A 24,434-nucleotide genomic window follows, 5' to 3' on the forward strand; every position below is an offset into this window, starting at 1 on the left:
CGTTGAGTCTCCAACACGTGGGGTACCACGCTACACCTCGCCGTGCTTGAATGCCAGCCCTAAAACATGGAGAGATAAAAATATTTATCAGTTAAATTATATCAAGGGGCATTTGAAGATTCCATTTCTTCTATAAGGTGAAATTATATTAATAGTGTTCTAGTGGTATTTAAATTATATTAATAGTGTTTGCCCATCCAGTGTCCGGATGATATCAAGATGGTGGGGGATGGAGGCCAGCCCAAAAAATGTAAAGGGATAAAGTACAATAGCAGTTAAATAAAATTAAGGGGCATTTTAAAATACCATCTTTGGGAATAGGGGGGAATGTATAATTGGCAACGGAGGATGTGGAAAGGAAAACAAAGGCGCCGATACATATAACGGTCCATGGTTTTATCTTTGCGAAGCCCCTTTTTCTTGACGTTTCAACTTGGAAGAGAGGGCAAGAGAGGTCGAGGAAGGGGGCCATGGCCCGCTTTCTCCTTCATCTTACCCACGCGGGATCGATCGCGGGCGGGGATGTCGTCCTCCTCGCCCTCGGTGCCCTGATTGAACGCCATCTGTTGACTTGATCCGGCACCGTTGTTCGATCTATTTGTGCGTGGAATTGGGAGTAATTTGGAATTATGGCGATGGGTTTTGCTTCTCTGGGGATGTGTGAAGATGGGAATGGTCGGGATTTGCATTCCTTGCCGGTATTGGCGGGTAAGGCGCAAATTTTTTTTTTTCTGTTTCATTGTTGTTTTTTTAATGTAATTGGGGTGATCGATTATGGTAGAGGGTAGGAGGAAATCGAAGGAGATGAAAGCCCTCGTATCTTCCCAGTCGACACCTTCTTCCTCTTGGTTTTTCTTAAGATCTCTTCTAATTATGGCGTCTTCAGCTCCAATTCCCGACAGGTTGGTTCAATTTAATTCAATCTCTTGTTCTAGTTGATTTTTCTTGGTGATTACAGATTGAAAACGAATACATGAATGAAGCAGCTCTCAAGTAGCTTTCGAAATTCTGGACCAAGTTGTATAAAAAAAAAGAACATTCATGGAAACGCTACAGAGTTGGCGAACTAATTGAAGATCGTGTTCAGATTTTTAAAAGTTCAACGTTTCTCACCGGAGAAGACATTTGCGTGTCTTTTGCTTCAGAATTAGGCTATCCGAAAATCCGTCTAGTTGTTTTATTATTCGCCTCCGGCAAAACTAAATCAATGCTGATCCTGAAGATGCTGAAAGGCAATGACATGTGACTTTCGCATGTATATATTTGAAAACCACGCCTTGGGTTACATCCTTCATGATGCCACAAAAATTTATGAAATTTGTGTATATTTTTCTCTGTTTTTTGTTTTCCCGTTCAGCGATTATTCGCCTCACTTTCTGGGGAAATGTTCGCAAAAATAAACCTACCTCCAGTGTTAATTTTACAAGTAATTTCTTTTCGTGCGTGCACCCCATGGATGTCTCTTATTAAATACTATTACGCTCCATTTCCCTTTCTCTGGGACCATAAGTTTGTCTCTTATTGTTTTCTGCTTTGTTCTCATATTTTCATGGTTAGGTAAGTTGACAGTGTGAGGACGAAGTATTCCTTTTTTCAATTATTCATTTAAAGATGGCATCCTTTTGTTGTGATGACATGACTTTTTATTGCGTTAATTTAGACTCAGATCATAAATCGCAGTTGTTGTAATCATGCTGGGTCTTCGCAAAATATCATTTTTATGGTATTTACTTTGTTTTCTTTAGTGTCTTTAAACGCGAGCTACTCTAGACTGACTGCAAGATGAGAAAGTTATTTTTAAGAAGGTTTTTAACTGAAACGAGTAATTGTATGACATGCTCAATATATATTATTTATTAGTCAAGAATTGGTTTTTGACTCTCTTTAACACCAGATGCGATATTGGCTCTCATTCATCCCGGGTGAAAAGGCAGGTAGCTCTTTCTTCACAGCAGTGGGTCGACCTTTTTTCACCTGATGGAAAACTTCGGGACAAAGCAAAGCTTCTGAACAGAGTTCGTTGGGGAGTGAGCATTTGACACATTCTTCTTCTTCTTCTTTCATTTCCCATTTTTTTCTGTCTGAAGTTTATGTGATATATTTTAGAATTCTCTCTTCAACAAAGAGTGAGAAGTATTGTATTTGTGCACAGGGAATAGAGCCTGGGATCCGGGCTGAAGTCTGGCCTTTCCTTCTTGGCGTGTAAGTTTCAAGAGTTTCAATAGGTTTTTCATTCAAATTATGCATGAACCTCTAAATTTTAGTTTCCTAGGTGTTCCTTACGATGACTATATGGCCTGTCATTTTACTGTATGGTCGAGTCATGCATTGATCTCGCAATGTGAATTTCTAATGTGTGCCAAGGCTATCGTAATGTCATAGGACCTCCTGATTGTATCATTAAAATATTTCTTGAATGTGGTAGTGTCTTTAGATCTAAGAGTAGAAACAAATAACTCGTCTCTTTCAAGATCCATGGTGATTCCCGGGTAAAATACGGAAAAAAAATCATCGAGGGAGAGGTAGACATAGTAGTGTACGGATGGAATTTAGTGGTAGAGAGTCAAACTCTCTCCCGCTGAGACCAGAAGGATCTCTTCGTATCACAGCCTCAAACGCCATGCAGCTGTTTGAGCTTTCAAATCTTGAACATGCATTTTGATGCCTTGGGGTCTCCTGGCAGGACTTTATTTATAGTGGTGGCCTTTCTTGCACTGTTTACTTGGCATGTGCTTGCACTTTTCTCGACTCTCTCTGTCTTTTTTGATTAGTCCTACTGCAGAACTTATTTTTCCATTACTTTTCCCGGAAACATTATTTTGTCGTTGAAATAATGAGAGTTAATCAGATTTTAGACTCGTTTGCTGTGTGATCTATTTGAAAGATCATCCTTCACATTATTCAGTGCGATTTGCATTCATGGCAAATATTCTGGTTCATTAACTCATCTTGCAGCATATTTTCCGGTATTTGAAGTGAACATGGTTTATTTCTCAATGATTAGCTAGTCTCTTCCTCTTCTGATCATTTCGCTTCCATGTTAATCTTTTTCTTCCTCAATATTTTTGATTCTGACCATATATCCATGATTCTGATTTTTCGAATTTGGGTGGAACTCTTTTGTGGGCCTTTTTTGCGTGGGTTAAACATAGGTTCATCTCTAATCTTGTGCAGTCTTGACTGGGATAGCACAGAGATTGAGAGAAACGAATCCAGAATGCAAAGACGGTGATCATTCAGAAACTTCATCCTAAACCTTAAGGTATAGAGCAGCCTCTGAGTTGGTTTATCTTTGATTTATTTCAGGGAGGAGTACCAAAAGTTGAGGGAGCGTTGCTTGCAACTCCCAAAGGCTGGCAGTGGCAATGATCTTGACCACTCTGAGCATTCATGCTCGGATGCCACTTTCTCCCCCAAAATCTATGCAATATGGCGACGTATCATTCGTCTTGATGCGATCCGCGTGGAGAAGATCCCTTGTCCTGGCTCGCACATACTTATAAGTGAATCTGCAGCCTGGGACTACGCTAATGCCGTGGGACTGAAGGACTATGACTATCTGGACGCATATCAGCTCCTTCATGCTGTTCGATTGGTGGCACTGCTGGAAGCCTATGTCATATATGACCCAGAAATCGGGTACTGCCAAGGCATGGCAGACCTGCTCTCTCCCATTGCCACTGTGATAGAGGATGACGCCGAGGCATTCTGGTGCTTTGTGGCATTCATGCGCCATGCCCGGCACAACTTCCGCCTTGATGAGGCAGGGATTTGGCGCCAGCTTAGGGTTGTGGCAAGGATCATCCGTCGCCAAGATGCTGCTTTTTTCCGCCACTTACAGCAGCAACAAGCGGCAGATTGCGCCTTTGCTTACCGCATGGTTGTGGTGCTGCTCCGGCGAGAGCTCTCCTTTGAGCAGACCATGAACCTTTGGGAGGTCCTATGGGCAGAGCAGGCAGCAGTGCAGGCTGGCACTGGCCGGCGGCGCCACATCGTGCAGCGGCAACAACCTTGTGAGGCACCGCCAGCAGAAGATCTCTTGCTATATGTTGTTGTTGCCTGTGTGCTGCAGCTCAGGGAAGTGATCATGGTGGAGAATTTCAGCGTGGAGGAGATCCAGGGGCAGTGCAATGCTATGGCAGGGAATGTAGATCTTTGGAAGATGTTGGATGAGGCCCGTCGTCTGGTTCTTAGCCTCCATGGGAAGGTTCGAAATGCAAGCATATCTAGAGGAAGAATTATGTGACAGACTAAACACACCATTCCGATCAATATTTCAATGGAAAGACTGATGATGTCTCTGGGTTAATGAAATACGTGTGTATATTTCCAAAAGTCCTGTATAAGTGACAAGTCACAATCATACATATTATGACTTGATATTATGATCTTTATAGTGTTTAAGATGGAACAAAAGAGACAATTGTGTCAGTGGTCGGCTGATCATTAAGAAAGCCTAGAAATCTTTTGGTATTTGTTTTGGAAGGAAGATCATAATATAATAATCTGAATTTTCCAATTTGACATTTGGAAAAAATTGTAATAGTCTTAATGTCTCTCCTTTTCCTCTTATTCCCCTCAAGCTTCATGTATTCTGAACTACTCAATCAACATGCATGGAAGTACCACAGTATACATGGAGTTATAAGGCTTTCTCATCATAAGCGCTAGTAGTCCATGGTATCAGAGCACAATTGCTGCCACGGTTATTTCTTGTCGTGCTGTCATCCCCATGCATTACTGCACAGTTCATGTGTTTGATCCTCCACCACGCTGCAAGGTTTGAGATTCGTGGGTTCCAGCTCTGCATCTGCCACGAATGACATTCTTGTTGCTGCCATGATCACTGTTGTCCGGTGGTTGGTGAGCCATCCAGATTGCTGCAGTGTGGGTCATCTCCCAGCCATTGTTAGCTTGACTAGGCTAATTTACCTAATGTGACCACAATGATAAGATACCTTTAATGACCTATCATATTGCCAAGAGACATCATCATCATCACACATTTGCAGCCTGATTGGCACGTGTGACTTTCAAATAAAGATGGAAAGATCTGTCTTCTGTTAAAAAGGGATGCTGGACTGTTGATCAGCATTCAGCATTTTCTTCCAGTATTGATCATTTGCTACAGCAGGAGCTGGATCTCCTCCAGTTCTTGAGACAGGAAAGGGCTGATGGGGCTCGGCCTCAGGATACTGCGGGACAGGGCTGGTCCGGCTCACTTCTTTCTCATTTTGGTATTCTTCTCTGCTAGATTATAGGTGTCAAGCTGTAGCCAGATCACCATCGGAGGAGAAGGGAAGAGCTACTCTTTAGGGCACAGCAGAGAATGAAACTGTTTGAAGAAACAAACAGAAATTTTTATATTGATTTGTGTTGAAGTACAACATCCTGCTTAAGGATGACAAGTATCACTTTCTTCAAAAAAAGGGTGAAAAGTATCACCCTTTAATCTATAGCTTTTGGCACGATTGGTAAGCGCTTGAATCCAAAATGGTATCAAAGTGAGGTTGGAGGTTCAACTCCCAGACACGACACATTGCAGGCTTGGGCCATTAGTCGGCCAGCGACAGATGTTGGATGGTGTGTTAAAGTACAACATCCTCTCCGAGGATGTTGTACTTAAAAATGAAAAGTAGTGCCCACCCTATAATCTATAACTTTTTGCACAGTTGGTAAGCACTTATCCAACAATTTAGAAGTAACCTACATGTATATATAAATGTATAAAATGCGACATACGACAGCCATGTAACAGCTAGGTTGGTCTATAGTAACGTGGCACGTGAGAGACACATCCTATGTCATAGCATTCTCTTTTCTACTATCTTGTTGGGCAGAAAATTCTTCATGAACATTCTATGTTTGGTATATTCATGGAGAAAGATTTGCTTTCTCAGATTTGCGGTGGATGTCGCGTGTTGAGGCAGAACCCTCACATTCAGCCACTGCTAACCTTACTCCAACAGCCCCCACTTGACCTAGACAAGTGTCACGGATAAAAGATTGGCTTTTCAAAGTGCAGCGGCCAACTAAAACGGAGGGAACATATTTTTAAAAAAAAAAAGAGAGGCGTACTTGAAAATTTGTACTTAAAAGAGAGGGAACATATTTGAATGAATTAAAATTCATGACTGGCGATACTAAGCTTTGTGAGCTCCCCTTCTTCTGCTGGCCCTTATATTATGCAATCCAGTTTTCACACATCACATAACCCTCATTACGGCATCCTATCTTAATGGTGCTGAAAACCCATATAATGGAGTGAGCACCATATATTGTGAGGGTTGACCTCCTATGATATGACCGGGTTCAGTTAATTTATTTATTTTCCTCAGATTGACTTCACAGAGCAATGGGCATGCCACGTGACAACTCTCTTGTAGTGGTTTCCTTTTTGAACTATGTTCCTGATAAAGCCTTGTTTTGATAATCTGGTTTTGCATTTGCACATCTTATAGTGGGGATGTGATCACTTGAAGTTTGTAAACTCATTGACTATTTCTTTTTTTTGAATGAACTCATTAATTATTTCATAATGTATGTCGTGGCTGCGGAGTTATGTCACATTATGAGTGGAACCATAATTTCGTTGAATAATTCATGATTATACTTGACTAAAAGAGGAGTTGTAGGTTATGTTGGTACTTATATATGATGTTCAGGAGATGCGTAAGCAGCAGAATTAATTGGGCTTTCTGTGGAGCCTTCTTATGGATTATGAAGTAGTTCATGGTCCGTATATATCTGAGCCAGAGTTTCCCTCCTGATTATAAGATTAGTATCCTGAGCAATCATCTCTACTGAGGCTAGTGCACCTTGTGCCCCCACCATGGCCACTACTTTAGCAAATCATCCTTGGTCAGAAGACTCCAGCTCAGTGTTGTTGACCAGGAGCTTATTACAACTGTGGAAGTTGTCTGAAACTGGATTTCTTTTTTTGCCATTGGAAAACCACATTTGGAAAACTCAGTATCATGTCAATGGCTATCTGTCTCAGGCTTATATTTCTTTAGGAGATGAGGTTATCATTACATTGCATAGGTTAGTCTACTCTAGCGCAAAACAGCACAAAAGGCTATCTTACATATGGTCGCACTGATCTAATCGAGACCTACCTCAACCATATTCAGTACAAACTGTCGGGTCATTCTTATACATCGTTGAAAATAACTTAATACATTTTATTCTCTGGGCCCCACGTTCAAATGACCAATTTGATATTTCCCAACACTACTCTTGATGATGGTTTAGGACGATTGTTTCATGTTGAGGAATATTCTCTCCTAAATTTTTTTATCTTAATCTGTTATTCTTTTTCCATGCTTTTCTTTCAATCACATTCCTCACTCATCATGCCATGACTGTCTTTCTTCATGCATTATGTATTAGTCATGACTGAAATACATTTAGAAGGATTACTAATGGATTTAGGTGTCGTGATCTATTTAACATGAAGCAGCTATTGCTTATTTCTATACCATGGTCTCAACACGTCAAGTTCATTGACATACCATCAAGAATCACTCTCGAAGCTCAGCCCCTTGTACCTTATTTATTTGTTTGAAGTTATTAGAATATTAGTCATGATCATGTCAAATCGACAGACACCTTACTCATTTTTTGTAAGGTGTCGTATTTATTTGTTATTTGTCGTAATTATTGATGATCATTATTGAGTTACTCAGGTGTATCAGGTGGAGGTTTAGTCAAATATGTTATCTATGTTTGATAACTTCTATGAAGAAATTCATAGACAATTTAGACTAATTATTTGTACCTTACATTCGACAATGCAGAAAAATACTTCTGATCTTCCTTTACTACCTATCTCACACAGAATGACATCATCCATCAGTACTTGGATACTCAAACCTTAACATAATGCTTTTTCTCATCGTAAACCTGGCGTAAAACCTCATTTAAGCTCATTAACCACAGTAACAGTCTTTTAGAGCAATAAAGAGATGCTTCGCTCATGACATGTTAGCTTGTCAATGACATGCCCAATTCAGTTGTATAAACCAGTATCTGGAATAATCTTCATTTTCCTTGACTTTTCACGCTTTTGGTTGTGTACGCTATATCTATCATCTATAAACCTCTTTGAGTTAGTTTCGGATTGAGTCCTCTGCAGGGCCAATTGCAGGACATGGGCCCTGTGACTTAAGAAAGGACCAAGCTCTTCGGAACCTTTTCCTTTTTGTCCTAGACACATGAAAGACTCTTATTAGGGTCAGCTCAGGATGATGTGAACATCTTGAGGATTGTGCCTCCGCTGTTCCTACTCGCCATCGTTCCATATCTCTGGTGAGTTACCTCAGGATCTTACAAGCTTCTAACTCGCTCTATAGTATTTTTAGCCATGTCATCAGAAATGACGTTAATACTTTTGTCCACCTCTATATCAAAACTTTGCCTCTACCAACAACATCATCTTTGAAAAAACTCATTCTTCTGGTCATTCATTCATCACGATGCCATTCATTACATGCCTTCATTCCATCTCGGTTCTCCACTCCTTTTCTTGTCACAGCCACCTATTAATCGGGTTTATAAGCACCACATGGTCCTCTAACCACCAGTTCAATCTATAGGGAGAACCATGATTTATTTACCGGCTGACTTTGATCTTTCTTCTTTATCAAAAAGTTAATTGACTTAAATGAAGCATTAACTTGGGTCATGAAACACTCATCTCGGGTTAATCTGATGGATGAATGAAAAATTCACTTATTAATTTCATCAACTGGGGCGTCACTGATCATTTCATTGGTATATTTGGTAAATGATCAGTGAAGGGTTTGAGAGTGGGCTCTTTTACTAAGTAAGATAGTTTATTCCTGCTACCTTCACCTCTACGTCACCACTTCACTTACTGCCATATTAGTCTTGCTACCCTGTCCAAACTTTTGCTCTTTGCCATCAATTTTTATGAAAAGAAATGACATTTTTAATTGGAGTGAAGATGTTTGCATTATTGTCTGTTTACTAGGAAGATAATGAGTTGTATAAACATATTCAAGCCCTTTCTTTCACACCCACTGGGGGTGAAAAAATATGAACTTATAGAAATTCGACGAAGTGATTGCATGAACTTTACAATGTGGTTAGTTGTTTCTGTTGTTTTAGTGTGGCATGTAATTGTGTGAGTCTGCAGCTGGTTTTCTCCTTATTATCGGTTCTTTAAGAGACATGTGCACAAATGATTCTTCCAAAGAAATCTATCAATTGTATGACAAGAACAAGAAAAGAAAAACACAGAATGTTCAGAGAAACTGTGGGAGTGGAAGGAGAAATGGAAACACAGAAAAGCTAGGGTGAATCACTTTGCCCTTCCAGCTGGGAAGATCTCCCGCTACTTGCCAATCACTCACATGAATCTGGTTTTTCGAAATGAGGCAACTGCCCTTCTGATAAGCCTCTGACAAAGACTTATCAAAGCAAGAAGAGGCCCAAGGCTAACTCCGCACATGTGAACTGATGCAGCACATGGGAGCCTTTTGAATAAGAGGGGGAATACCTCTATATATAATGGGGGTGTTTTTTTCCATCGGGGATTATCAAGAAATTGTTATGTTCTCGCCATTTCTGGAAGACAGAGATCCTCCTCCGCGAGGACTGATTGAAGACCTATTCAGCCTTCCAGCATCACGGATTGAACTGGAGAGCCGTTCCTATAACTTTACCTGTTCTTTTGTTTGTTTGGTTCTTCCTTGTTTATATTGGACATGACGTCTGTACACTCTTCTACAAGTTTGGAATGCGAATATTGAAACTTGTTATGATCTATTGCCAAGAAATTTCTATTTATCTGCATACATTCGAGTTGATCTTATTCGGTCGGGATCTTAACACTTACTTGAACGGGAACCCATCTTTTTACAGTGTTAATTTCTGACCTCTTGTTTACTCGAATCTCAGTCATGCTTCCGTGGCATGTTTGTGTGACGACTTTCCTTTTTTCGTCTAGTAAGTCCATGGGAGATTCTTATCATTTACTGGATCTGATGTTGTATTGAAGCTAAATCCTGTTTGCATGACAGTATTTGGAACATAATAAATGCTTTTACCGAAGTTTAGCTTCTTGCCAGAGTGTTTTTCGTGAGCTGAAAAATAAACATCAGAGCTTTTAGTGATCAATTTGACCAATATAATAAGAATGATTGCATCATGATATGTGTCTCAAGTACATTGAACATAACTAGTCAAGAGATAAGTTCTTTTCAACCAAGAATCAGCGATGTGTCAGAATCATCGAACTATTCAACAATAATGGCAATGCCGGGTTCACAGTTGAAGAATAGATGCAATTTCGAAGCAAAAATATAGAAGATTACTGATACGAACCTGGATCTAGGCTTGTATTGGAAGGAGGGTAGAGGACGAGACGAGGTAGAAATTCCCGGGGTGAAGAGTTGAAACAGGAAGGATTGGAGAGGTGGCGGAGCGGAGGGGGTAGGGATAGTAGAGGGAGAAAAGGATACCAGACCTAGACGAGGAGAGGGGAGACAAGAACACTTATTTCTTCTATCTTCTTGGCTGGCCTCCTAAAGGGAAGGCATCCCTATTTATAGGAAATACAGCAATCACTAAATGACTGGAATGCCCCTGTGGGCTAACATGACTAATTTACCCCCTAGGATCCTATCAATTACTCAATGCAAGAACAGGAGGGAACCAGGCACGTCTCTTTTTCGCCAAATATGATGATTGTGTCAGATTGGTAGCTCTTTCAATGAACTAATGAATGACTAGCCAGGATCAGCTTCTCCCTCTTTTGACATATCTAGGAATAGGTGGGATAAGCTGAATTGGCTTCTCTCATCTTTCTCAGAGGGAAGTGAATCTCAAGTCCAAACCAAACTTCACTTAAATGCCAGAAGTCGCCTATCCTGTTTGCAAGCCCTCAATTTATTTCATTATTTTTTTGAAAATGATGCGAGCCCTCTGTTTATAGCTACAACATTTCCCACCTTCGCTCTTTTCAATTCTTGTGTGTGTGTCCCACATGTGAATCCCTGTTCTTTCCTTGCTTCTTATTATGACAAGTCCTAGTCAAGATCTTATCACACAATCATTGTTGAGGGAATGAGAAATTAAAAATGGTTCCTTTTAGAAATAAAGGGAATAATACTTCCCTGTATGGAATCTTCAAGTTCTCACCTTCATCAAAATCGTCGACCTCTTTTTCCGCTCTGCCGAATGAATGGAGATGAATAACACGAGCTGTACACTAGTGATTTGAATTCTATGGTACCCTTGTACAGCATGGAGGAAGATCCTGAGGAGAGTATTCTTTCTGTATCATCATCGTTTCAGCTACCTAGAAACACTGATTTTAATGGTTTACAGAAGAAAGCCATTGAGATCGTGAGACCAGCAGTAGCATGTGAGGGTGTGATAAGTTCTCGGGATTGCCGCAGAAGCATGGGAGGATATATCTAATCAGTATTTCAATTATCAATGAGGGTTTGATTGGAGTCAGCTGAGGGGGATTCACTGTGCTATGGCGGTGGCGACCACGGCAAAGGATGGTGATGTCTCACGGCATTTTTCTGTAAGAGATATGTGGTGCAGGACCAATACTGTTTGGGGGAAACGGCAGGGGTCATGAGAAATGTGGGTGTGGCGGAAGAGAATCAGCAGAGAATTGGTGGTGCTCGAGGTGACCGGAAGGATTGTGAATAGCGTAGCAAAAGACAGAGGCAAACACACGTTTCTGGGAAGCTGATCATGAAGTACTCGCGAGGTCCTCTCCAATGCCTGGTGGTGATGATGCAAGGTGTCAGCAGGGAGCAGCCACAGTGGTGGGCTGCCCTGAGGGCAGGTCTCCACAAGAGTCATGCAATGCTTCAACATTAGAGAAGCATTGGCCATCATACTGGATCATACAGGGTAAAAGATAGGGGGAGACTCGAGCAGGAATGGTGGCCTGGGGAAGTTTTGACGGAAGGCATACCTGAGTGATGATAGAGATGTCGTCTACATGGAGAGAGGGTTGGAGACGTGGAGACTGTAATCGTAGAAACAATGCAACAGGCGGTAATCAATTGGACCAGCTTTTATGTTTGGTTGAGGGACATGCAGTAAGCAACCGACGGTAAATGATTCCCAATGACGGATGTGAGATCACTCCTGAGGCTTCGTCAGATCATTCCCTAATTGACTGACAGATAGGGACCGAGGGGGCTACATATTTCAAGATGGATAGATCCTGGTTGAGGGAATGGTGGCATCTCAGCAGGTTCAAGGGACAGCCACTGCAGGATTGGTTATGAAGCTAAAAGGACTCAACGACACCTCGTTGTGGTCAGGAAGCGGATCCAGGAGGAGAGAATAAAACAATGGTTAGAGGCATTGGCTTGCATAAACAACAAAGCATACCAGAGCCCTTTTGATGGATGAACTAAAACAACAAAGAACCATCGCAAGGTAGTAGAGGATAGAAAACTGGAGATGAGTTGGAGGCAAAGATCACTCCAATTATGGCTGGAGGCAAAGATCCACACCAGAGTTTTCTACGTCATAACAAATGGAAGGAGTCAATCAAGTCAAATCCTGAAGATACAAGTGGACAACCGAGAGATCGTGGTGTCAAGGAGAGTAGGGGGAGTGAAAGTGAAACATTTAAGGGACTTTTCCAGGCAGGGACCTTCAGGTCAATGGAAATGGAGTAGATGAAGCGCCACTAGGATGACACAAGTGCAGATGTCACTTCGATGAGACCTTTCACGATGGAAGAAGTGAAAGAAGCCATCAAGGGGCTCAATGGAGAAGGAGCTTCGGTTCCCTACAGATTCTCAGTATTTTTCTTCAGCGAGTTTTGGGAAATAATCAAAACAGAAGTTATGGATGCTTTGAATGAATTTTGGTGGTGAAGCTATGGATTGGAGCGATTAAATTGATCACACCTTCTATTGAAATGCCATGGGCCCATTGGAGTAGGGGTTGTTTGGCCTATTTCCTTGCCAAACTCCATATATCTCATCATGGCAAAGGTTTTGGCCAGCTGACTATGGATGGTGATTGGAGATCTCATCGAACCATTCGAGTCAGCTTTCATCCCAGGCTTCTAACTGGTTGATGGTTAAGTAGTGGCAGGTGTCATTATAACTGCGTGGCAGAGAGAAGGGACTAAAGGTTTCATGTGGATGGTGGATTTTGGAAAGGCATATAGCTCCATTGTTTGGGAATTCCTGTAGGCCACAATGAAGAAGAGTGGATTCTTGAGGGAATATATGTCGTGGTTTAGGAGATGCTTGACATCCTACTCTTTCTCGATGTTAGGGAATGGCGGGTGGATCTGCCCACAAAGGGGGGGGATCAGGTAAGGATGTCCAGTAGCATCTCTAATATTCGTCCTTGCACTGGACACCCTGGACGTATGCATGATGAATGCATGCACACAAGGACTGCTTAAGGGTTTTCACATAGCAAGGCAACCTAACGGGCATAGCATTACTCCAACATGCAGACAACACAACCTTCTTCATGGAGAGGGGGAGAGAGAGGGAAAGAGAAGAGAGGGGGGGGAGAGAGATAGAGAGGAGAGAGAGGGGGAGGGGGGAGGGGAGTGCTTCCAATAATGAGATACTTCTCTGTCTGCTCTTCTAAAGGGGGAGCATCCTATTTAAAGGGAAATGTGTGTATTGGAATAGGGGATTAGTGATCACACCAATACTCCCACTATCGAGGCCCAACTTGTCCTCAAGCTGGGTAAGCAAGACGGTGCAAGGGCCTGGGGGGTCCTCGTCGGATGTGTATTCGGGAGCATTCTTGTCCGATCTTGGATCATGTGGAGGTTATGTGACGATGTTGATGTGCAAGTCCTTGGTATGGTGGAGTCTGGACGAGAAGCGCTCGTTGCACTGATATTATAGGCGCTGAGGTTTATGTCGGAGGAATTTGTCTTCTGTTTACTGTTGGTGGGGGGGGACCGACCGTGTTGCCTTGTTGGGTAGCCTTGTCGGGATGGTGGTGGATGCTCTGGGCATTGGTTTTCGAGATCCTCCAATTTGGCTAAGGTAGATTAAACGTCAAATGTGCAGTTAGTGAGCTTGGCAGTGCACTAAGGATGGGAGCAGTCGAGGTGCTGGATGAAGAGCTTCAAGCAAGGCGGTGTCTTTCGCCAAGTTGGGCCAACAGGGCACCAATTCTTTGAAGGCCCAATTAGTTCATCAACGGTGACTTAGTTGAGTGGTCGACACATACTGCAGCTGAATATTCTTCTGGTTTACCTTTTCATGGATGAAATGTCTGTTGATTTCAACATGCTTTATTTGATCATGTTTCACGGGATTATGAGCTATATCAATGGCTTTTTTACTGTTGCAGTATAATGTAATTGGTTCCCTTTGTTGTATGTGAAGGTCATCCAAAAATAACTTGTAGTCATATTCCTTCCTATATGCCTCTTTCAGTGCCGTGTATTCAGCTTTTGCACTAGATAGGGCAACAATGTGATGTTTAAACTTCTCCATGTAATTGTATTTCCCAGAAGAAATGAAGAATACCTTGTAGTTGAGCGACGATCGATGAGGGATACTCCACAATCCGAGTCTGTATAGATCTCCGAAGTCATTCAACTGCCTTTCTATTAGTGAGATAGTCAGCCTTATGGGCTAATGGGCCCTATTCTATAAGCCCATTAGCCCTCTTATCATTCTCTCTCTCCTAGGGTATATGTATACCCAGCCATGTACTCTATTGAGTTATGTCATTATCTTCTTCCTTCCTCTCTTGACATGGTATCAGCTCAGAGCTCTTCCATCTAGGGTTTGACATCACCCTCTCGCTGTCTAGCGAATCCGGGCGTGACCGCGGATCAGCCACAGCGGAGCTGTAGCCAGCCAGCGGAGCTTCCAGAGAACCAGCCGCGCTGCAGCCCTAGCGAACCGCAGCCGCAGCCGAGTGCCAGCCACGCCACGCGGCCGCGCAGCAGCGCAAGACAGAAGCGCTGTGCAAGACAGCGCGCCACAGCCACCAAGCGCACAGCCGCAGGCGCGCAAGTGCCGCAGCCGCGCACAGCCGCATCCACGCACAGCCGCGCAACGCGCAAGACAGCCGCAGCCGCGACAGTCGCAGCGCGCTGATCCAAGCGCGGCCGCAAGCCCGCGCCCGGCAGCATCCGCGCCTGGCCATGGCCGCGCGCCAGCGACAAAAGAGGGAGAAGAAGATAGCTCCCCGGGGGTAGGGGGAGGCTCCTCGGGGGAAGATGGTGCACTAGGAGAAGGATACGGTGCACCAAGAGTAGGAGGTAGCTCCCGGGGTGAGAGGTGGACTGCCGGGGTTAGGAGGTGCACTAGGGGAGGATACGGTGCACCGGGAGGTGAGACGGTAGGAGGCAAGGGAGAGAAGGTGGCTGGGGACGGCGACGGTGGAGGAATGGGTCCCAAACGGAAAGGGTTCCAAGGAAGGAGTCGAAGACGCCTCAACCAGCGGAAGGCGTGGCGAGGTAGAATCACGAGTAAGACTCATGCTCGGCAAAGGTGACGTTGCCGAGATGAAAAATCTCGAGACGGAGGGTGGTAGCAGCGGTAACCTTTCTGAGAGAAGCGTGCTCGGCGAAGACGCACCGGAGAGCTCGAGCATTGAGCCCGTGCGAGTGGGAGCCGTGCACCGAAGATGCGAGGAGGAGTCCAGTCCGGTGAGAGATGGGGAACGCCGTGGAGAGACGATCCAGTGGGCTGACAAACCCGAGGCTGGGAGGAGGCGGTTTACGAGATGGGTACTCGTTAAGACCGCCTCACCCCAATACGCCACGGAACAGAATAGTTCAGCAGAAGAATGCGGGCGGTCGGCGTGACATACCCGATCCGGCGTTCTGCCATACCGTTCTGTTCGGGTGGCCACAAGAGGACTCGTGGAGAATCCCATGGTCAGCAAAGTACGTGGCCAGCTCGGTGTTGACGAAGTCCCGGGCGTTATCGGAGCGGAAGCGCTGAATACCTCGGCCAAACTGAGTACGAACCATGGTGCAGAAGTGATGGACCGTCGAAGCAACCTCACGACCTTGGGGTTTCTTTATGGCCTAAACAAGGAGTATGACGATGATGATGCTCAGTTGGGATGGCCTATCGCCCTTCGGAAAGGGGTTCGTCAGTGCGCTCGCACACCTCTCTACCCCTTATCTCACTATCTCTCTTTTGATCGGCTAAGCCCTTCCTACCGGTCCTTTCTTTCTCACATCGAGTCGCATCCCCTCCCTCGTCGCCTATCCGATGCTCTTGCTTCTCCTCATTGGAAAGCGGCGATGGATGAGGAGATGCAGTCCTTGCTCAAGAACCACACTTGGGAAGTCGTCCCACTTCCTCCTTGCAAGAGGCGGTGGATTGCAAGTGGATTCATGCCAAGAAGCATCATGCTGATGGTACTCGGCGCCTCAAGTCTCGACTTGTGGCTCGGGGTTTACTCAGTCGTATGGCGTGGACTACTTGAGACCTTCTCGTGTGGCGAAGATGGAAACAGTCCGTCTCCTCTTGGCGCTTGCGGCTCATTCCGACAGCCGTCGACAGTTCGATGTGAAGAGTGCTTTTCTCCACGGTGACTTGACGGAGGAGGTGTACATGCAGCCACCTCCGGGTATACCCCTTGGCCCCGGGCACCGTTTGCCGGCTGCGGAAGTCTCTCTATGGACTGAAACAGTCACCGCGGATGTGGTTCGGTCGGTTCTCTTCGGTCATGAAGACCGAGGGCTACACTCAGAGCAATGGGGATGCCTCCCTATTCTTCCGTCACAGTTCCGCGGGTGTCTCCATCTTGGCCGTGTATGTCGACGACATCCTCATCACGGGGTCCGATTCTGGAGAGGCCGGCCGTCTCAGCTCTGTGTTGGCCAAGGAGTTCGAAATCAAGGCCCTCAGGCCTCTTCGCTACTTCCTCGGCCTTGAGGTGGCCTACTCCCCCCGGGGGATCTTTGTGTCACAGCAGAAGTATGCCGTTGACCTACTGGCCTTGACCGAATGACTGAGTGTGCACGGTTACTACTCCCATCGACCCTAACGTCAAGTTGGGTAAGGAGGACTCAGCACCGGTGAACGCATATCAGTACCAGCAGGTGGTGGGAAACTCCTGTACTTGACCCACACCCGCCCGACATCAGTTTCGCGTCAACCTCCTCAGTCAGTTCATGCACTCTCCGCGGAGATCCATCGTCGGCGGCCAACCGGGTACTTGCGTACCTAAAGGGCTGCCGGGAAGGGCTTGTTCTTTCCTCGGAGTATGGAGCGGACCGTGAAGGTGTACGGATGCGGACTTTGCCGGCTCGTTGTGGACTGTCGTTCCACCACGGGTACTGCACTTTTGTCTTGGCAGTCTTGTCGGTTGGAAGAGCAGCAAGCAGGACAAAGTGTCCCGCTCGATGCTGAAGCGAATACCGGCACTTGCCGATGGGGCCTCACGAAGGCCGGTGGATATACGGAATTCTCCATGACCTTCGTGTGGAGTATTCCGGCCCGATCCACTTCTACTGCGACAACAAGTCGGCAATCGCCTTGGCAAAGAACCCTGGCCAACAGGGACAGATCAAGCATATGGAACTCCACCGCTACTTCTTCAAGGAGCGCGTGGACGAGGGCATCTTTGACTTGGAATTTGTTCCATCCGCTGATCAAGCTGCTGATGTCCTTACCAAAGGACTATCTCGACCTCTCCTGCAACGTGCAGTGTCCAAGCTCGGCATGGATGACATCCATACTTCGCTTGCGGGGGGGTGTTAGTGAGATAGTCAGCCTTATGGGCTAATGGGCCCTATTCTATAAGCCCATTAGCCCTCTTATCATTTTCTCTCTCCTAGGGTATATGTATACCCAGCCATGTACTCTATTGAGTTATGTCATTATCTTCTTCCTTCCTCTCTTGACACTTTCTTCAACTTTAAGCCATACCCGGCTGTTCCTTTTAAGTAAGATAATATGCTTCCTGCCAATGTGGTTCTCCAGGGCTATGCGTGAACTGACTTAGAAGTCCAACAAATGCAATTTTTTTGCCTTGTATGATTCAAGTATATAAACTTTCTAATTTACCGCTGGTACCGCTCTCTATTTACAAGGATGATTCTTGAATTAAACCCGACTTTGTATTAGGTTCTGGTGGAGATGCAGATGACTTACAGCCACTCACCCCAGTCTCCCCTAACAAATCAAGGATATATTGTGGAAGGTTGATTTTGCTAAGGCGTACGACATACTAGATTGGGGCTTACTTTGGGCATCAATGAAATGAAAGGGCTTCCCTAGTGAATGGATCTGGTGGGTGAAAAGATGTATTACATCACATTCCTTTTCAGTGTTGGTGCACGGAAGGCCAGAAGGCGGGTGCATACAACCACAAAGGCGGGTGAGACAAGGATGCCCTCTTGCACCTCTACTGTTCGTGTTAGCTGCAGACACACTCGCCACATGTACGAATCTAGCTTGCACACATGACCTCCTAAGGGGATACCAGACACCTAGCTTTCCAGAGGGGATACCGCTATTGCAGTACGCAGACGACATCACCTTTTTTATAGAAGGCGGAGAGGAAGAAGCAAAAAATCTTTCCACAGTACTCGACTTGTTCGCAGATTTCTCGGGTGTGCAAATCAATCGAGCCAAGTCAGCTTTCGTGAGCAATGGGCTATCTCAGGAGGAGGAGACGCAGTGCGCTTAGGCGCTAGGTACGCTAATCGGTGGTCTTCCTATGCGATATTTGGGCTTGCCATTCACCAGTGGGACGTTGTCAAAAGCGGACTGGCGACCGGTGATAGAGAAAGTTGAAAGACGTCTGGAAGGTTGGAGGGGCGTCACCTTTCTGGCAAGGCCTTCACCTAATTTTCTCCCAAGTTCATGAGTTTTACTCAGCCAGGCTAGGAGACGGCGCTATATTTCACTTTTGGGTAGACAAATGGGAACCATGCGGCCCCCTTTGTGATACATATCCGCGGGTATTTGCGCTCAACTGAAATACTGAGGCCACAATGGGCCAATGTTGGGACAACATTTGGAACCCGGTAATTGACGACGTTTTGTCAGATCAAAAGGTAGCTGAATTCATGGACATGCAGCAGGCCTTGCACCACATTCGACTATGTTTAGGAGCAAAGGACGGTTGGGTTTGGAATAATGCCCCCTTTTCAGTCAAAGAAGTCTATACAAGGCTCCGCCAAGGGAATGAGGACCAAACAACCAGATCGACATGACAAGCTATATGGCGCCTAAAAGCTCCCCTAAAGGCAAAGATCTTCGGTTGGCTAATGTACCGCAAGAGACTGGTGACTCGCGCCTTCCTGTAATAGTTGTACCCAGAGATACCGATGATTTGTATCTTTTGCATGCAAGGAGAAGTTGACTGTGACCATCTGTTCTTCGCATGCCCTTTTGCACGATCAACTTGGGCGACTCAAGCACATCTGGGACTCAATACGACATCAGCTGAGGCCTTTTGGCAATCCATGCAAATAGATGGAAATAGACGAAAAGATGAAAAAGGCCACGCACTGACGGTGCTTTGGGGAATATGGCTACATCGAAATGATGTGGTTTTCAGGGGGCGGCAGGCCTCACTGGACAGACTCACCCATGAGGTCGACAACCTCATTGCGGCATGGTTCCCGCGAAGGGGGAATAGAGAGAGGAGTGGTTAAGCATGTATCACACGGGCTCTAGGGCCCATGTACTTCTCGGGAGGTTACCGACTCGTCGGGTGGTTACCGCCTTTTATTTGTTTCAAAAAAAGAAAAAAAATCAGTTCTTGGAACTGTAGGGCTGATAATGCCCCATTCATGATAGGGACCCAAGCTCGGTTCCCGCATTCGCCAACCGTAGCATTTGGGTTCCTCGCTAGAGGAAAGAGCCTTGTGTTTTTCATCTTCAGGACACCTTGATTGGACCAATTATCAGTCCAGAACCGAAAACCTGGCCAGTCCCCAACCTAGGGTCAAAGAACTCCTGGATGTGGGGTATGCTTTGACGCAAACTACGGCAAAAGGGGGACTCCCCCCGAAGCTTAACCCACCTTCTCCCCCAATCTGTCTCCGAGCCATATCTGTCCCTAAGGACCTTGAGGACTAGACCCTCTGTTGATGCCGCAATCTTTTCCACCCATTTAATCAGCAGTGCCAGGTTTATGGAGTCCATGTGGAGCAACCCCAGCCCTCCTTGTTTCACCGGCCGACAGACCTCTTCCCATGCTACCAGGGGTTACCCCCTTACGCCCATCCTCTCCATTGCCTCCCCAAAGAAACCTCCTCATCAGTCCCTCCAGGCGTTGTGCCACTACGGATGGTATTTAAATACCGATAGGTAGAATATTGGGATTGCTGAGAGCACAGATCACAGTAGCACCAAGCGACCCCCTTCTGATAACACTTTGGTCTGCCAGCCCTCCAACCGCCTCTCCACCTTCTCGATCACTAGTTGCCATTCTTTGGCTAAAATGCGTCTCCCGGTCAGTGGAAGGCCTAGATAGCTCATTGGTAGAGAACCCTGAGGTGTGCCTAGCACGTTGGCGCATTGAGTTTCTTCCACCGAAGAGAGTCTAAAGCCCACAAATGTCGACTTGGCTAGTTGAGATGTAACCCCGAGAAGTCAGCGAATATGTCTAACACTGCAGACAGGGTGTGAGCTTCCATCACAGATCCTTCCATGAAAAAAGTTGTGTCATCCGCATACTGAAGTGGTGGAATGCCCTCTGGGTAGCTCGCAATCTGGAAACCCCTTAATAGACCACGTTTGCACGCCTTAAGGGTGCAGGTGACCAATGTGTCCACTGCCAGGAAAAATAGTAACGGGGCTAGCGGGCAACCTTGCCTGACGCCCCTCTGTGTCCACTGCTCGACCATTGACCAAAACTGAGAATGTGTGGAACGTAATACATCGTCGTACCCAGGCCACCCATTCCTTGGGGAAGCTCCGCTTTCGTAAAACGGATCATAGAAATCTCCGATCGAGCAAATCATAAGCTTTGGCGAAGTCGACCTTCCAAATAAGGCCCTTTGTCCCATTTCTCTTCCATGCTCGTACAATCTCTCCTGCCACCACCGCACTGTCCACCAGCTGTCTACCCGGAATGAATGCCGCTTCAAATGGTCCAATTAGGCCCCCAATGACCTCCCTCAACCGGTCAGCCAGCACCTTGGCGATGATGAGGTATATCGAATTTACTAAGGCAAGGGGTCTAAAATCCCCCACGCTCCTTGCACTCGGTTTTTTGGGCAACAGAAATAGGTGCGACCGGTTGAGCCATTCCAATCCATAGTTGCCTCGTCGGAACTCATCCAAGGTATCCATCACCTCGGATCCCACAGTATCCCAGAATTCGTTGAAGAAGAAGACTGGGAAACCGTCGGGGCCCAGTGCTCCTTTCCCATTTAAACCTTGGATAGCGGCCCGCACCTCTTCCACAAGAAATGGCTTCATTAATTGTTCCTGTTGTTCTCGTGTCGCCTTGGATGCACTTCTTCCGCTCCAACTCCAGTGGTTCCGAACGCCTTGCTTGGTTATCTCTTGGAAATATTTTGCGAGTGCTCCTCCAACAGCTTGTGTCCCCACAAATTCTCATTCCCCACTTGCAGTCGTAGTATATGGTCCGAAGGCCTCCTTCCATTAGCAACCAGGTGAAAAAGCCAGGCGTTGGCATCTCCCTCCTTCAGCCAGAGTTGCCGCGACCGCTGCCTCCAATCAAATTCTATCTTCTTATCTTCTTCTTCCACTATCTCTCTGCAAGCTTTTCTTTCATGAAGCTCGGCGTCTACTAAACATGGGGTGTCTTCAAGTGAATCCAACTACTAGACTCGTGCCGGGGCATCCTCTCTTCTTCGATTTCTTTCTTTGCATATCTTTTTCTTGACCCTGATAAGGTGATGTCGCGGACCTGCCAGTTTGGTGGCTAGCCGCGCCGTGGCTGTGCCCTAGACGGATTGGGCTATCCACCATGTTGTCACCTCTTCCTTGAACCCTTCTCATGTAGCCACGACCGATCCAGTTTGAAGTGTGTGGGCCTATTCTGTCCAGCATTATCTTGCCACATAATTGGTCCATGATGTGATAGCGGTCTAGGGAACGCTCGCACATCGGCCAAAGGGTATTCTTCTAGCAATTCCACTGAGCAGAGAAACCTGTCTAGGCGAGAGTGTGGAAGGACCTCTCGTGTTGCGCCATGTGTAAGTAAAATTTGTCGGACCCATTTCGTGCATTCTAGCTTTGGAAATGAATGACCAAAAGCCTCCGAACCTGGATCCTGCCCTCCCGTCCTGTTCGGTCTATCTCCCGACTCCAGAGTCACATTGAAATCTCCTCTGAACAGCATTGGAGTCCCGTGGAAGAGAGAAGCCAACCCTTCCAGTTCCTCCCATAAACTGTGCCGTCGAGCTGCGATAACTGGGCCATAGACAGATGCCACCATACATTGAAAACCATCGCTCCTCCTTTTCAGTTTTACCGCAGCCACGTACTGTCCCGTCCATGACCCCTCTTTAGCAAAAGTCATTGTGTTCCAAGCCACCAGCAACCCTCCCGATCTGCCAACCGCGTTGACTGCCACAAAGCCCTAAGGAATCCTCGACCCACCAAGTTCCAATCTTTCGCTTCACAGCTTTCCAGCATCATCTCCTGTAGGCAGACTATTGTGGGCCCCCATTGCCGCAAGTACCTTCCCACCACTCCCCGTCAACCTTCATCACGAAGACCGTGTACGTTCCATGAGACGCCCTCCTTGTCGCCTCTCCAGCGTCATCTCCACACATTCTGCAACCTCCCATGTCGTCGGGTATGATGCTTGCTCTTCCTCCTGCGCGTTGTCACTTCTGTGGTTTGAGGACTCTCCGATCTCCTGCTCCTTAGTGTACCGTCCCCTCAATGTTACCCCGGTCGCAGCCTGTCGGCGTCCCACTTTCTTTTGCCTTCCTTTCGCTATCAAACGCATTTGACCGTGTTTACCGGTCACCACCCATGTCCTCTTGCCTTCTGCATCAGTTAGAGCCAATTTTCCCCAATGGTAAACCACGCCCTTAAAACGCCGAAGATCTTCATTAGTGACCCACCGTGTTTTTTGGGTGGCCCTTCCCCTCCTCCGTCGCGGGCTTCGGTCATTTCTGGTGATGTCCCCTGTTGTTGAGGTCGACGGTAGATCCGGTGCTGCGCTCTCACTGCTGGTCTTGTCCATGCTATCTTTGGCTGGTACTATTGTTCCCCCCGTGACCTGTCGTCCCAACTGTACTCTTGCAGGGGAGCCCTCCATCTCTCCTTGTTGATCGTCAATGTTCCCTGCTGCGCGCGGTGCCGGCGGAGGAGACCTTAGTCTCAGTCTGACTCTGAACGTGCCCATATATCTGTGGAACCAGACCGATACAGGTATCGAATCCCCTTCAATCATTTCAACTTCCAATATCACCACGCTTAACTAGAGTGTTAGTATCTAGTCTGTGTAATTCTGCCTTCTCTAACTTTGGAAATTTCCTCTGTATGCCTTCTTGGACCTCCTTGATCCCTGGATAAACCCTCGACACGTCCCCCACCAAGCATTGGAGGAGAATGCTATCAACTGAATCCGCCCCTTTGACAACTAGGCGGGTCTCTTGTTGGACCTGGCTCCGGGCCATTTGATCCCTCTACGCATGGCGTCTCGTGATTTCTCCAATCCCTGGACGACAATTGGCCTGGCAGTGACCTACCCCTTTGCACCTTCGGCAGATCGCTGGCTCTCTGCATTCTCTTGTGTGGTGTCCCAATGCTAAACATCTGAAGCACTTATTCTCCTCGATGGCAGGCCCTCGAGGCGTCAATGCGATGTGTTTTTTGGGCTGAGTCTGTTTAGCACGACGGGATCTCACCGCCACCCCTCCTTCATCTTCCGCTCCACATGTGATTCCACGCGCCCCAGCTAGGACTTCACCGCGTGAGTTTTGGTCCAGTGCTCGGTCCCCATGACCTTGTATGTGGGATGACTGCCCCTTCCTGCCTACACTATACTTATCTCCTCCTGTAACCTTGGTGCCCCGACCCCCCCGCACGCTCCGACTGTAAGTTTTGTGCCCAGAAGGTCCATTTTCTCCAGCCCTGATCCCATGTTGCCACCCTCCCTGTGCGATGGATCCTTCCCCAATCTTCTCCCGACCATCTTCTCGGGGTCCTCCATGCGTGAGCATGAGACCCTCCAGTGGGTTGCACGGTCATGAGTCTCTTCTCTCATTCGCTCGCCATCCTCTGCACGTCTGCCCATGCGCCTGACTAACGGGGAGGGAGGACCATGGGTTAGGGTCCACACATCGTAGTGTTTCACAGCGGTAGATCCCTCCATAGAGGCCCCCTGAGCTGGTGTCCCGTTCGTCTCGGCAACGCGCCCTTTCACCGTGGCGATGTACGCCGAGACGATCTTCTCGCCATCTCAGCATGTCAGATCTCCTGAGGCCCATACGTTGAGACTTGCCACTAGGGAATACCTCATCTTCATTCCGT

The 24,434-nt window shown here is 46.4% G+C and overlaps 1 protein-coding gene across 2 annotated transcripts; it reads left to right on the forward strand.

Moving 5' to 3' along the window:
- The first annotated feature begins 397 nt into the window (after nucleotides 1-397).
- Nucleotides 398-4,475, forward strand: LOC144714776 (rab GTPase-activating protein 22-like). Of its 2 annotated transcripts, none has more exons than XM_078589551.1 (6): nucleotides 398-708; nucleotides 782-902; nucleotides 1,931-2,027; nucleotides 2,153-2,202; nucleotides 3,175-3,228; nucleotides 3,307-4,475. In XM_078589551.1, the coding sequence occupies exons 1-6, from the start codon at nucleotides 630-632 to the stop codon at nucleotides 4,244-4,246; spliced, it is 1,341 nt and encodes a 446-aa protein (XP_078445677.1). In that variant the 5' UTR covers nucleotides 398-629; the 3' UTR covers nucleotides 4,247-4,475. The 2 variants fall into 2 exon arrangements, with proteins under 2 accessions (XP_078445677.1, XP_078445676.1); XM_078589550.1 differs by having other exon boundaries at nucleotides 399-708; nucleotides 1,895-2,027.
- Nucleotides 4,476-24,434: the final 19,959 nt, after the last annotated feature.

This window comes from Wolffia australiana, chromosome 18, assembly GCF_029677425.1.
Source record: "Wolffia australiana isolate 7733 chromosome 18, ASM2967742v1".
In the NCBI taxonomy this organism is placed as follows: Eukaryota; Viridiplantae; Streptophyta; class Magnoliopsida; order Alismatales; family Araceae; genus Wolffia; species Wolffia australiana.